This window comes from Spinacia oleracea, chromosome 1, assembly GCF_020520425.1.
Source record: "Spinacia oleracea cultivar Varoflay chromosome 1, BTI_SOV_V1, whole genome shotgun sequence".
NCBI classification, from domain to species: Eukaryota; Viridiplantae; Streptophyta; class Magnoliopsida; order Caryophyllales; family Amaranthaceae; genus Spinacia; species Spinacia oleracea.
In genome coordinates, this window is record NC_079487.1 from 61,206,620 (window position 1) to 61,221,737 (window position 15,118).

The 15,118-nt window shown below is 36.1% G+C and overlaps 1 protein-coding gene and 1 long non-coding RNA gene across 3 annotated transcripts; both read left to right on the top strand.

The window, feature by feature from the left end:
- The first annotated feature begins 4,895 nt into the window (after nucleotides 1-4,895).
- On the top strand, nucleotides 4,896-10,183 carry LOC110795353 (kinesin-like protein KIN-12C). Of its 2 annotated transcripts, XM_056842684.1 has the most exons (7): nucleotides 4,896-5,325; nucleotides 5,869-5,965; nucleotides 7,582-7,700; nucleotides 7,785-7,849; nucleotides 8,104-8,218; nucleotides 9,329-9,604; nucleotides 9,683-10,183. In XM_056842684.1, the coding sequence occupies exons 6-7, from the start codon at nucleotides 9,419-9,421 to the stop codon at nucleotides 9,935-9,937; spliced, it is 441 nt and encodes a 146-aa protein (XP_056698662.1). In that variant the 5' UTR covers nucleotides 4,896-5,325; nucleotides 5,869-5,965; nucleotides 7,582-7,700; nucleotides 7,785-7,849; nucleotides 8,104-8,218; nucleotides 9,329-9,418; the 3' UTR covers nucleotides 9,938-10,183. The 2 variants fall into 2 exon arrangements, with proteins under 2 accessions (XP_056698662.1, XP_021856049.1); XM_022000357.2 differs by lacking the exon at nucleotides 5,869-5,965 and having other exon boundaries at nucleotides 4,931-5,325.
- A 2,062-nt stretch (nucleotides 10,184-12,245) lies between these two features.
- On the top strand, nucleotides 12,246-14,635 carry LOC110795354 (uncharacterized). The gene is made up of 3 exons (XR_008932264.1): nucleotides 12,246-12,477; nucleotides 12,575-12,671; nucleotides 14,363-14,635. It is a non-coding gene; the product is annotated as an uncharacterized lncRNA (long non-coding RNA).
- Nucleotides 14,636-15,118: the final 483 nt, after the last annotated feature.

A 15,118-nucleotide genomic window follows, 5' to 3' on the forward strand; every position in this document is an offset into this window, starting at 1 on the left:
GTCTAACATTTTTACAAATCGTAAAACATATTACTCGTCGTCTAAGCATAATGACACATTATTTAACACGTTAATACTCTAAATGACCCTACGCAATAAAATGAGCATAAAAGGCACGTTTAGAGCAAAAACGACTAAAATATACGCAAAACGAGAAAATGTTACGATTAATGCAAAAATGCGATAAACGAACTAAAAACAATAAAACTAAGTAAAAGTGCTAATAAAATGAAATAAAATCCCAAGCTAAGAGCGACATAAATGCCGCTCATCAAGGGTTGGCCCATGTGCTAGGCGCAGCAGCGCTGGCCTTGTGCTTGTGCGCTGGCTCGCTGGCCCATGGCACTAGGCGCTGCGCTACGGCCCATCGAGCGATGGGCCATTGCTTCGTCCGATGGTCCGTCGCTCGTTTCGAGCTTCCGATTTGTTTTTCCGATTCCGGGAAATATTTTCGTTTCGAACAATATTTACGTTTCCGATAATATTTCTAATTCCGACAATATTTCCGATTTAGGCAATATTTTCGATTCAGATAATATTTTTGTTTCCGATAATATTTTCGGATCCGGAAATATTTCTATTTCCGATAATATTCCCGATACGAACCATATTTTTATTTTCGACTTCGATAATATTTATATTTCCGTTATGACCCATATTTCTGTTTCCGCTAATATTTCCGGTTCCGGCAAATATTCTTTCTTTGCCTTTTGATAGTTTGTTTAACTCCCACTAAAACCAACATCCGTCATTTCCAAATATTCATAATTAGAGTATTTACTGAATATAATATTAACCTAAATACTTGATTTGTTCTGGTACTATTTGTGTGACCTTACGGGTTTAGTCAAGAGTAAGTTGTGTCATTTATAACATTAATTCTACTTGAATAGAAGCGGCCTCTAGCTAGGCATTCAGATCACTTGATCTCACTGAATAATTAACTTGCTTAATTAATACTGAACCGCATTTATTAGACTTAACATTAATGCATTAAATGCAAACTTGGACCAAGGGCATTATTTCCTCCAGTCTCCCACTTGTCCTTAGGGACAAGTGTGCATTTCCTAATTCTTTTGTCGCTTTATGCCTGCCCGTGAACATAAAGGCAAGACTGGTCATCCTTATTACGTCCAGAGGTATTTCTCCGAGTGGCCTTGTACAACTTTTCTTCCTACAAAATACAAGAAGCCTACTACCATACAAGCATCATATCAACAAAACATTTCAAGTACGAAAATCAAAACTACATGCAATCCTAGAAGTTATTTCAAAGGCAAAATATGAAAAACTTACATGGACAAGGCAAGAACAACAAGATTAAGGGGAGAGTATTCGACCTTTGAGAGAGAAAGACAACAAACAAGTGAAGGTGCTCATCTAAGAGCACGACAAGGGGGGTATTTATAACCCAGCTTCGCGCCAAGCACCGACCCCTGCGCCGGGCGCAGCGCCTCTGCATGCGCGGAGTCCTCCGTGCTGATTGCACGCTCTTTGTTGCTACGGTTTTCTGCAACAGGCATCAAACATCAAATCATGTCACCTTCCGAAAATACCGGTATACATCTATTTCTCCAACATCAACAGCTAAATATTTCAAGAATGCAAAGTCCGAAAAATACAAGAATTCAGGCGTTCGACTCTAAATGGACCCAAGCTCTCTAGGAAAGTCAGCCGAAATTTCAATATCTTAAGAGTCAATAAAAAACTCTTTCTCCCAGTGGACACGTCCCCAACGGATCAACTCCGGGAATTCAAAATTCAAAAACTCAAAAAATTCAAATTTCAAAATTTTCGATGCCAAGCTCCGTTCTAAACCAAAGTCGGAAAACGGTACAAGTACAAATCAGAGTTGTCACAACCGCACGGAGGTAGACTCTATCCTTTTTTCCCAACGCTTGTCTTGTGCAGGTACCGACGTACAAAGAATGGTCTTGATTGCAGAACATCTCGACCGTTCTCCGTCCCTATTCGAAAACTTTGACTTGCTCTTTCCAAACTAGACGCTCAATCAAAGTGGGGGCTTCTGTAGACACCTAAATCGTGTCTCCCCTATGGGATGATGACGAAACTATTATCCTTGTTAGGTGGTTGGTACAACTCCGTGTGGAAGTCCCGATTGCTAAAACACATTCCAAAGTCCAAGATCCAAAGTCCAATTCCCAAGACCATTCCCATTACGAAACTGGGTACAAAATTCAATTTCCAAAAATCAATTTCAAAATCCAAACACAATCTCACCCAATGGACCTCTCCAATCTCACCCAATGGACCTCTCCATTAGCTTAACAAGGCCTTTTCCAATAAAAATGACACTAAGCAATCCAAATTCGGGCGCCGACCCACAAAACCGAGCAAGCCGGGCCTCGTCCCGTAAAGCCGAATTCGAAAACCCGAAAATGGCTAGTTTTTAGACGCAAAATCAAAGCCTTAATCATTAAGAAAATGCTACGTGCCAAATTTCGTACATTTCGTACAAAGGTACATTCACAAAAGACAAATGCAAGGACGACGTCATCGTCCTTGCATTAGCGTTTCCTGTGCCACGTCAGCGGTGCTAGACGCCAGCCTCTGCGCTGGGCGCAGCTGGCATTTGGCGTTTGGCCATCTAATTTTCTATTTAAACCCTGATCTCCAAACATTTTAGGGCACTAAAATCTGAATCAGAACGTCATAATTTCGAAATTCAATTTCAAAATCAAAATACAAAAATCAACTTTCAATCCTCAAATTCCTATACAATTTCAAGTGTTCAAGAAATTGGGAGCTCTAAAAGGAATTCCATCCTAACCCTAACTAGGTAATTCCGAATCCCTACTCAAATCTACCATGTATTCTATTACAAAAATCCAATGATGTTTCCATTTAGGGTTCATGCCTTTTGGTAACTAGGAAAATCATAAAAAGGTGTCATCTTTGGGGAGGTTTCATACTTGAAACCCTCTCCAAATTATTGTCTAAAAACACCATTTCCATTATGCCATACAAGATTCAATTTTTCTTCCAAAATGATTAGTAAAGTTGACACTTTTTCTCTCAAAAGTGTCACTTACAACAATCACATATTTTTACAAAAATCAACACTTTCTATGATTCAAGTACCAAGTTATGGATTCCATGATGTTTAAGGTTGTTTGTAATCACTTCCTTAAACTAGGATCGTTTTCAAGTTATGGAGCAAATTAAGGGTGAGGCCTTTTCAACATTAAAAGGTCTAATCTTTGAGATTCAAGACTCCTCATTTCAATGTTCAAGTACAAGTTTCATTTTCAAAATTCTATGATTAAGTTTGTTTGTAATCACTTCCTTAAACTAGAATCATTTTTCAAGTTATGGAGCACATCAAAGGTGAAACCTTTTTAACATTAAAAGGTCTAATCTTTGAGATTCAAGACTCCTAAGTTCAATATTCATGTTCAATATACAAGATTCAATACACAAGATTCAATATTTCAAATTCAACTTCTATAACCCAAAAAACTAAGACACTTTTGGATGAGCAACTTGTCCCAAAGTTGAGATTTTTAGACTTGAATCCGTGTCGGACACACTTATTATTAAGTAGTCGTTTGGCGTTCGGATCTCAAATACAATAGTACAATTTCAATATCGCACCTTTCAATAACGCATTTCACTATCGCACCTTTCAATAACGCATTTCGATATCGCACCTTTCATTATCGCATTTCAATATTGCACCTTTCATTATTGCATTTCAATATTGCACTTTTATTCTTGCTATTTCAATTTCGCACTCTTTACTCACCTTTTTTCAAGGTGATGTGGTTTTGTACGCACTTTCAATAATTCATTTACTTATTATGATGTTGCTTTACTTGTTTATTGCTTTCATCACCTCACATGCTAAATCCAACAAAATACAAAGTTACGCCACGCTTAACAAAGATAATTTCTTGGACAAAATGGCCTTAGGTTCCCTCAAATTAACTTTAAAGCGAAGTGGTCACAATACAAGTAGAAATTCTATATGCTAAATTCAAAGTTTAAACCCACATAGTGTCATGACTAGGGTTATTCGAAAATGCTCTTTGCCATGTACTCAAATACAATTTTTAAAGCTCGCGGAATAAGCATTTCGTTCCCTTGCCCGGATCTCACCCATCTGTTTCTAAGATTCAATGCCTTATCCACTAAAGAGTCAACTTTGGTCTTTCCAAACGGGACCCTTAAAATTGTTTGGCGGCGACTCTTTCGAAATCCAAAAACATACAAAGCCTTCCGTAGGGGAAAATATAAAAAAGGAAGGTACGACAAAAATACCCCCTACACATGTCACTAGTAGATAAATCGTCATTTGCAACTCATCAATTGCAACTCACGCAAGTCATACGCGCTGTGACAAGTGTTTGGTCAACGCGGGTCAATTTTTTAATGAGCTATTCGCAGCAATTTCATTGACCATGCGTTGTGAAAAATCTAGTTTTTTTTTCTAGAAAATATTCGCAGCGCGTCCATATAGTATAAGCTGCGATTAGGCGAATTAATTGCAACTTTACCCTTTATTATTATTGCAATTAAAAATATTCACAGCTTCCCCCCTGACTTGATGGCTGCAATTAGAAACATTCACCCATCTTCCTCGACCAAAATATCAAAAGGTCTTGTGCGCACAAGGTGTACAATAAATTTATTGTACACCAAGATAACTTTTACCCATTTTTTCGTAACTTTAACCTAGTTTTAATTAACTTTTATATTAGTAAAAAAAAGTTGATAGAAATGATTAAATGATTAATTTTATACATTATTAGTGGTTTTGAAGAAATATGTTTTTACTGAAATGAAAAAAATTATCACTAAAAGTATATAACTTTTACACATATAAGCTTAACTTTTAAACCTTTTGAGTTAACTTTTACTTCGGTGTACAATATTTATTGTACACCCTTTGTAAATAAGAATTTGTGCCAAAATATTCTCACTTTAGATCTAGATTTAGAATTCCCAAAAAAAAAACCCAGGCCAAGGTTTTCGAATCTCCATAGCTCGGATCAACCATTCTTAGTTGCCAACATCTGCTCCCTTCTGCACAAATCTCACCGCTGTATCTACCTTTCTCTTTATCTTTGTTCTGCTCCACCGTCGCGCTGCCACCGGAAAAAGTTTCCTTTTCGCTCCTTCCTCTTCATCTCTGCTCCTTCACCGGCGATAGCACGAGTTTGTGATATAGGGTAACTTGCAGTGTTTCGAGTTTGTGTCAAATCATCATTTCGAGTTTGTGTCAAATAAAGAGGGGGCGGAAGAGAGAGAAAGACGCCAAAGTCCTATTATGCTCGTTATTTTACCTTCGCCTCGTCGATTGCGGTAAGAATTCGATCCTTAAACCCTTAGTTTTCTTGGAATTTTTTTGATTAATGTTTAGCTGATTTGATTATTTTTAGGGTTGATTTGTTGTTCTTCATTTGACATGTTAATTTGATGTAAATTCCTGGGTTTCTGTTGGTTGAGAGATCGATTTAGGTCATTTTAGGTTTATTTTTTTTGTTATTTTTTGTTTTTGTAATGCTGTTTCTGTCGATTTTGGGGTAAAACTGGTTAAGGCTATTTGGAATTCAATCGATGTTTATTTGTTTGATTTTCATATATTTGAATAAATCCCGTGCAATCGGGTTGATTCGTTTTCGAAGTTTTAGTTCTCTAAGATCTGGTTTTTTATGGCTGGTTTAAATTTGTGTACTAGCATTTTTTTAGGATGACAATGGTGTGGGATTGGTAATACTTTTGAGTTTAGATAGAGGCACATTAGAGAACTTTCTGGACATGTTATTCGAGAGAGCCAAGGAGAAGGCTGGGCCGGTAGAAGAGTTCCAATGGCTAAGTTTGATGTTGTTTGTCACTTTGTCGCAGTGCCTTTTCCTGGTACTGGAGCATGGACTGGTGCTATCATTGCTTCAGTGCTGGACATGCCCTTTTGTCCTGCTGTAACAACAAATTTTTTGGTGTGGTGGGTGCTGGACTTCTTGGCAATTTGCTAGTGAACCTTCGTCTAGTACGCTATTATAACTGGTGTTCTCCTCTTTATTGTTTCAACATTTATGTGGAATGTGCTTCGAAGTCTTAAAAAGTCTCTGAACTAAGCAACCTAACTTTTTTCAAATTCTATTATCTATGTCACTCATTTTCTTCTATGGAATCTTTGCTGACCTATCCTCCAACCCTACAAAGTACACACAGTAGCAGCTCAATTCTTTTCTCAGTTTCATCCTACCTTGTGAATGTTTTCTGAAATTATGAGATGATGAGAAACAAATTGGTCTTGTTTTTCCATTCAACAACTATCTTAAAAGTTGATGTCCTTATAACAGAGAGAGCTCCAAACTACTTTTACAAAATGTTCCTAGATCTTGTTCAAGAACTCTGTTTCTGATCAGTCAAGTAAATGTATGTTCTGAGTTTTTCGAACAATGTATAGGTGATAATCTTGAATACAGTAAATAGTTATGTTTGTCACCTGATGTTGTTTTCTTCTGTGAGGGCACAAACCGTACAATGTGTGATTTTCTCTTCGTGAGATAGATACATGTATTGCACCTTGCTATGTTGTAGTTTTGTGCATATCGCCTTTTGTAGATACAGTGGTTGTCAAATTTATGTCTGTACTTTGTATTCCTATATACGATTCACAACTTGCAGAGTTACAGATGAAGTGGAGTTTTACTGCACACAAAACTAAAGTAGCTAGTTTAGGCGACTTGATAAAATAAAGGGAAAATCTTGTCAGTACAGTCCAGTTGAACCTCAACCCTTTGAGCATAGTTAAACTGTTTGTATATAAACTGTATTCCCAAAGCTATACTGTTGTCGGTGAAGTCCTTCTATAGGGTTCAATGTCTCGCAGTTTGGCTCTTTTTTGGTTTGCTATGCTCCTAGTTTTCCAAAGATAGAGAAATATGTTGTTTGTTGTAAAATGCTTGCATTATTTACTTCTCTTTCTCTTTTCTACATAACCTTGAGAAAAAGTTCAAAGATTTTCTACCACCACACTGGAGAATCAGTCCTGCCAGTTATCAATGTATTCGCTCCATCTATGTTTTGATCTAAAATAAACACTTAATAATATAGAAAATTATTGCATTTTTCAGAAACTTTCAGCCATCGTTCAAACATTTTGCAATGATAGCATCCTAAGTATCTAGCCTTATGATAAGGATGTAAAATATTTATGCAAAATATAATTTACCTTTTATGTGACAAGGCCAATAAGAGGATGTTGGTTTTATCATTCTGACCTCATTTTGTGTTCATTATGACCGGCCTAGGTATTCTCTAATAGGTATACGAGTAATTAACCAAAAGATTACTTTCTGGATCAAATGTTGGTGGTTTTATTGTTACATACTTGTTTCAAATTCTACCTTTTACTGTTTGTTTCTTTTGTTGAGTTCTTGTATGTACTTAAGTAGTTTGCTAACATTTTTACAGGCCTATTATCTTGATTTCTTCTTGACTTCCTTAGTTATAAAAAAATCTATGCATGATAATTGTCCTATATGATATGAGGTGGAGCTACATTTGGTATTTTTTGTATGCATATTGATAGTCATTTCAATTAATGGTCAGCATTATTGGAATTGCAACTGAACCTAAGGGAGTTTCTTAAAGAAATTGGGTACAAGGACACTGATCTTAATTTGGCTGCTGATGTGAGCTTTTTTCTAACTGTTCTAAAATCTGGGCAGGTGAGTGGTTCAATAATTACGCTCCCGCATACTTAATTTCTCCTGGAAATCTTGGAGTTTGTGACTTTTTCTTTTGTATTTCAGATATGAGAGTTGCATTGATGCAGAAATACATCAACATGCTGTAGAGTATCTCACTTTGAGTACAGGTTTGTTCTCTCCTAAATCTTATTCCCTTTTCATATCTCTTTCCCCTAATTCGTTATTTTTGTACTTTTTACCAACTTCCGTGATTAGCTATTTAAATAATTTACTACAACCGGTTGCGGTGTTTATTTTGGTTCTCCTATAGGTTGTTTAAATTCTTTGATTCTGTAGCCGAGGCAGGGGATGGAATCATCACCCTGTGGACTTAAAGAAAAATGCATTTTCTTATATCCACTATTTGCCTTGTGTATTGCAGCATTGTGTAGAGATGTGGGGGATTGTTTGACACTGCCGATGCATCAAGATGTTAAACCTTTTGCCGTCAGCTCTTTTTCATATCTCACTGCTAGGAAAGAATCAAGATAATTCAGGTTCTTTTTCTTCCCTTTTTTTTAATCCTTTTTTATATGTATTTCTATCTTTTTTCTGATATAATGGTTTGATTAGAACTTAGAAGTACATGAATATATTCTTGTTTTAAATCCTTCATCCCGTCTTAGGGCTAACAGATAAGTCTTCTCCCTTTTAGAATATTATAAAAGTTTCTGTTGTTTTCATCTTTTTGCTGCGTCTTTGGATATTGAACTACTGTATGTTATTCCTAGAATGATTCTCACTACATCCCAACTAATTCAAAGTTTCAAACTGTTTAGCTAGATTCTTACAATACATACTTAGAATTCCAGTCATTGAATGGGTCCTTTAATACGGAGTATATCAGAATACTTAGATTATAATAAAACGAAAAAATATATTTAATACACTTCTTTAAATCTTTCTAAAATTCCTAAACTGTAATAGAAGGTTGTTAAAAGCCTACAGTTACAGTTCAGTTCTTAGAAACTGATGAGAACCTCTACCCTAGTAGCTGCTGATTTACTTTCTGGCTATACTGCTATAGATAATTAAGGTTATTTTTGGGAGAAACTTAAGTTTGCGAATACCTTAGCTTGTATACTTTCTTTTGTTTGTGCAATCAAAATTTTGCTGCCATTAAATACAACCATAAATCGTTCATGACAACTATTGGTGAGTGAGTTGCTCCTGTCTTGTTGTTGTATCTTACTAGTATTTCAGAGTCTCACAGACAGATATATCGGAACTTCATTCATATAAATGGCGAGGATAGACTTGTGTCATAGTAACCTAATAATTAACATGCCTGCTATCTACTACTAGATTGATCTGATATTAAATAGACTGCTATGACTACTAGCAACTAGCAACTAGCAACTCTTGAGTACTCTCTTTATGTAAAATAGGGGATGCTTTAGAAGTCTATTTTAACTAGGGTGTAAGCCTCTAAGGGCACTTTTGATTTTCAAAGTTCAATAGATGACATGACGCCACATCTTTCTTGATATAACCTTTTGGTGCTCTCTTTATGTTTAAGTGTTGACTCATATTCTCCTTTCTTTTATTAACACGTTGATACAATAGTTCTATTCCTGAATTCACTAAGTTTTTTTTTTAAATTGCAGGCTTCTCTTTGTATAACTAATGGAATAATAATCCGAAGTGATTTACTGATCACGAAAGGATGGAAGCACTAAGTCCCATGGAAATCATCAATGCTGAAGAGTTGGAGAAGGAGCGAGAGAGATGGTCTGAGACGGAGAGTGAGTGGATTAACTTGGTTGAGAAGGGAGAATAAAAGCCTTAGATTACAGCTTAGAGACACTGCTGAGGTTGTTCAAACTGCTGGTGAGCTACTTGTCCGACTCAGAGAAGCTGAGGAAGCTGCTTCATTTGCTGAGGTAATTATAAGTATTCTGATTGTTTATGAATGCAGGATGTTAGTAGTATTGTATTGATTTTTGCTTTTTCCTTTGCAGTCGAATCTCAGTGATGTTCAGCAAGAGCACGAGAGGTTGAGGAAGCAAATGGAGAAACAGAAGAACAAACACAAGATGGAAATGGTGACGATGAAACAGTACATGGCTGAGAATAAATTGCCAGAATCTGCATTGAGGCCTGCATTACAATACGACGAGCCACTTCCCACCAACACTGTCACTGCTCAAGATGATGATGATGATGCTTGGAAAGCAGAATTTGGAGCCATATATCAAGAACACCACCACTACTGATTACTGAAGTCTGTGCATTTGAGTTTAGATGTTGTTATATGATAATGCCTTTGTTGACCCTTCTTCGGTCATGGTAGTATTCTGGTGTGTACAAACCAACCAGATCATCTCCAATTCAGTTGGGGTCACATTATGATGAATTTGTTGTCAAATTGCCCAAGAACCAGGAGGCTAGTACCTAGTACCAATGCATCATTACGCTAGTAATTTTTTTTTGAAAAATAAATATACTATTTGCAGCGCGCATCATTAAGTGAATGCTACGAATAGTTTGAGACATTTGCCTTTCAAAGTCTCTTTTTGCAGCGCCTGCATACGGCAGAAGGCTGTGAATAATTCACAATTTACAGCGCGGGTGTAGTAAGGGGCGCTGCAATTAATATCTATTTGCAGCGTTTTTGTTTGCTGCAAATAAAAGGTTATTATTTGCAACCATCACAATTGCAGCGCCCAAAAACGCTGCAAAAAGCCCTATTTACACACGCTGCAATTGACGTTTTTTCTAATAGTGTGTCCTTATAGTTCAAGAAACAGAACTACTAGTCATCTTGCATTCTAGTCGTCTATTGTTTTCTATGCGTCCACCTTTATAGAAAACTTCCGACCAGGGACCATTTTCAACTTTTGACATTCAAGTTCACTTGATAGACGTTCTTAGTCACAAGACTGACCCTGACAGTCTATCTTGAATTTTGTCAAATTGAAATGACTCATCATTTAATAAACCATCAAAAATTAAATGGAAGAATGGAATTTAATTCATTTATATGAATGGTTAACCAGAATGTTTTACAAAGTATTCAAAACTTAAAACTTTAAAACATTGAAAGACAAAGTCATTCTCCAAAATGCTTGATTCCAATAACTGCTTTGTGCGAGTTTTGCTTCGCTTGTGGCTGAGGTTTTGTCAATGGATCTGATGAAGGAAATAATGCCCTTGGTCACATCCAAGTTTGCATTTAATGAATTTAATGCTAAGTCTAATAAATGTGGTTCAATGTTAATTAACTAGTTAGTAATTCAGTGAGATCAAGTGATCTGAATGCCTAACTAGAGGTCGCTTCAGTTCAAGTGGAATTAATGAATTAATCCACAGCTTACTCTTGACTGAACCTGTAGGGTCACAAAAATAGTGCGGGAACAGATCAAGTATTTAAGTGAATACAATATTCATTAAGTTCTCTATTTATGGTCATTAAGAAACGATGGATCTAGGTTCCAGTGGGAGCTAAAATCATCAAAAAGGAAAAAGGGAAATTTTGCCGGAAATGAAGATATTCCAGGAAATGGAAATATGGTTCGTATCGGAGAATATCATCAAAAATAGAAATATTGCAGGAAACGAAACATCACCAAAATTGAAAATATTGATGAAGTCAGAAAATATTATCCCGAATCGGAAAAACGAAAATGTAAATATTGTTCGAATGGGAAATAAATTTCGGAATCGGAAAACGAATCGGAAGCGCGACGTGCAAATGCTCGACGAACGAGCTTGCGAGACGCAAGGCCCAGCGCAAGCGCCAGGCCCAGCGCCAAGCAAGCCCGCACGGAGCAAGCATGCTTGGGCCGAGCAAGTGCAGCAGCGCCCAACTCATGGGCCGCGTGCTGTGGCTTGGCGCCAAGCCTTGCGCAACAACGTGGGCTTGGGCTGCACCACTACTACAAAACACCTTTACAAGTCGCCCTTTTAGAGTCGCCTCACATTAATGTGCGACACCAAAACATTTAGAGTCCCATTTTACAAAACAGGCGACACGCCAAGTTTCTAGAGGATATTTCAAAGAGACTAGCGTGTCGCTTGGGTTATAATATGAGACTCTAAAAGTTTTGGTGTCGCACATTGGTAACAGGCGACACTTGTTTCTTCTTTATTTTCTTTTCAAAATGTTTTCTAAAAAAGAAATTAAATACTTTCTGTGTCGCCTGTGTTAAAAAATGAGACTCTAAATATTTTAGCGTCTCACATTGGTAACAGGCGACACCTATTTATTTTTAAAAACAATCAAATGAAATACTTTTAGTGTCGCCTGTGATATAAAATGGGACTTTAAAAATGTTGGTGTCGCACATTAAAACACGCGACACCTATTCCCTCCTTAATTTTATTTTAGCTTATTTCTTAAAAGTCATACGAAATAATTTTAGTGTCGCCAGTTAATTATTTTACGAAATAATAAGCGATACTAGAATTACTAACCTACATTACATCAGAAGAATAATTAAAAATAAAAGTACGGAATAAAACCAAAAAATAAAAGTACGGGATTAAAGCCGGAAAACTAATTAAACAAATAAATTCGCAGGACTAATATTTTCTAAAGTTAGAAACACAGTTGTTCCCCTAAAAAAATTAAACAAAATATCTTTCGGTTGTTTTTGTCGTCAAGAAATTAAACCTAAAAAAGATTGAAAATCCCTTTGTATATCCGATTCTTTTCTCCTCCCTCCTATCAGATCCTGACTATGGCGGTGAAGATGATATTCACTCGATTATTTTGTCGGCTTCTCATCGTCACTGCTCATGTGATACAACTTCGGTACCACCTCACTCCTCTTTCTTTTTCTTTTTCTTTTTCATTATAAACTCTCCCTTTAAATTGGTTGATCTTCGTAGTTGATGCCCTCGATGTCCAGGGTTTCTATTGGGAAGCATCAAGGTTATTCGAATTTTATCTATGGCGGCATGGATCAAATTCACTAATTCAAACTTTAATCTTTCTCCCTTTACATTGTAAGTTCCGCCGCTAACCTTAAATTTGTATTTATGTTGTTGATTTTGTGATGAGTTCTCAATTGGTATTTCGGTATATGATTGTTGTGACTTTGTTTTAATTCCTTCCATTAGATCTATTTTAATGACAAAACGAGAAGCTAATTGAACTCGTATGTTGAAAATAACGACATTGGGCTTTCCCAATCTTTGAATCGATTGAGATTTCTGCTTGAAGAGATCGACTTGAATAGAATTAATAATAACTTGAATAAAAAACGTCAGTTACATAACTTGGGTCATATGAGTAGTTTTATTTTAATTTTTTTTGCTTTAGTTCACTGAATTTGTTTGACTGTTGTGGTATATAATTTTTCTATGTTATAGGTTGAAGGACTGAATTGAATTATATACTATTATAAAGTTGATGATTTATACATGGATCCGTCTCCAAATATTAAATCTGGTATGTGGGACAGCAGGACCTCTGTTGGTTGTTATTGGATGCTTAGTTTTCCCCTTCATATGGAGTGTGCCTGTGGTGATGTGGTTTAGGTGGTTACGTTACTGCTGCTTTAGGGGAATACTGGGTGTTTCCAGCAAGGTCAGGGGCAAAAATAGCATAACCTGCATACCCTGAGTGCATGAGGTTGGTTCTAGACTGTTGTAGTTTCTAGATTATGCTAATGAGCCATCTGCTGATTCGATCTATCATGTTGAAGTTTTCTTGGTTGTCTGTAATTTTCTAGCTGAGCTATGGGCTTCTCTGGTGAGCTTATAGAAATAGAATTCTCTATTGTTGTTACATGTAGCTGGGGAGTCACAGTTTGGAGGATAAAATTTGGGTTAACTCTGCCACCATTGAAAACAATATTGTGCCTATTAATCCATAAAGCCCAAATCACCACAACAAATTCCATGGCTCTTTCACTCTCCTTTCCATCCTCTCTCCAGAAGAAATTGAGGAAATTCTTGACCCACTCTTGCAGACTAATAGTCATTACAGGATCCACTTTAATGCCAAGTGAACAGGCCCTCCATATCATGCCAGCAATCCAGCAATCTCTAAGTATATGATCTTCAATTTCTTCATCCATCTTGCAAACTGGACACATCGGATCTACCAGAATTCCCCTTTTTGTCATTCTCTTTCGAAGAGGAAGAGACTTCTGCAATATTTCAGCAATTGATGTAACTACTTCTTATCCTTTTTTCTTGGTTAAGAGACACAATTGAGATGTTAGCTTGTTGATATGTGCTGTATTGGATATGCTGTTATTCAAAAACTTAAAGTATATGGTCTTTCATTTCCGCAACCTAATAGATTTTCGCAAAACGTAACGTCTATTTTGCACATTTCAGTAGTCGCAGTCTTAGCTAATTACTATGTTCTAATTGTCCATTATACATTATGTCATTTGGTTTATACAGGGTTCTCTTTAATTTTGGGGTCATTTGGTTTTAAGAATTGAAAGTATTACAGGATAAATCGGTGATCACATGCATATTGAACAATGATGTAACTGAGCGTATCATAGTTGAGGAAACTGTATTAGTGGTGTAGATGGAGCTGTCCTTTAATTATGCATGTATCCGATGTATCTGTTCAGTTTCAAGAGTCTTCAAATGACTGATATATGCCACGCAAGTGATTAACCGTGTTTCAAGAGTCTACAACTAATAATACTTGGAACAACTGTTCTCATGTTTAGGAGTTATCGGACTTGACAAGCCAACAACAAAGGATCTCGAAAGTCTCTAAGATGGAAAGAAATTATAGTGAGATTTAATTAGTTTGATTATTATTTTTATCGTAATTCATTCATATATATATGTTATTCTTTAATTTAATGTGTATTATATTTGTATCTTAATGTTCTCGCAAACCGGAAATGCGTGAATGTGGCTATTACGTCATGAAGTACATGTATCAAATAGTTTTACTTGGATTACAAAGTATTAGTAATGTGGAAGAGGTACGCATACATGTATGTTTGTTATTATTTTATCTCAGTTGTTACTATGTATGCGCTAGCTTTTATCTAAGCTTTACTAATTAATACATTATTTTGTTGAAGTACAATTATTTTCTCCAAACCCGTACGCTCAGGAGGAGATCAATGATGTTCGAGAAAAATGGAGTAGATATTTTATTTATAGTTGTTTGTAGTCATTTTCTAGTTTTCAGAGATAGAAATTACACTATAACAAATCGTAGGTTATTTTTTAGAATACAATTATTTACAATTGTACGTTGAACCAACTTTCTTGTTTGAATTAATACAAAAATATTTTCGCAATTCTGCAAATCTCAGCTCTATTTATTATTTTTTTGAATTTATTACGTACGTAGAAATAATTTAAATTAGCGAGAACAAAATAAAAAAAACTAAAAACATAATACACACTTTAGGTGTCGCCTCCTATAATTACATGCGACTCCTTATGGTTAATTGATTTTTTTTTTT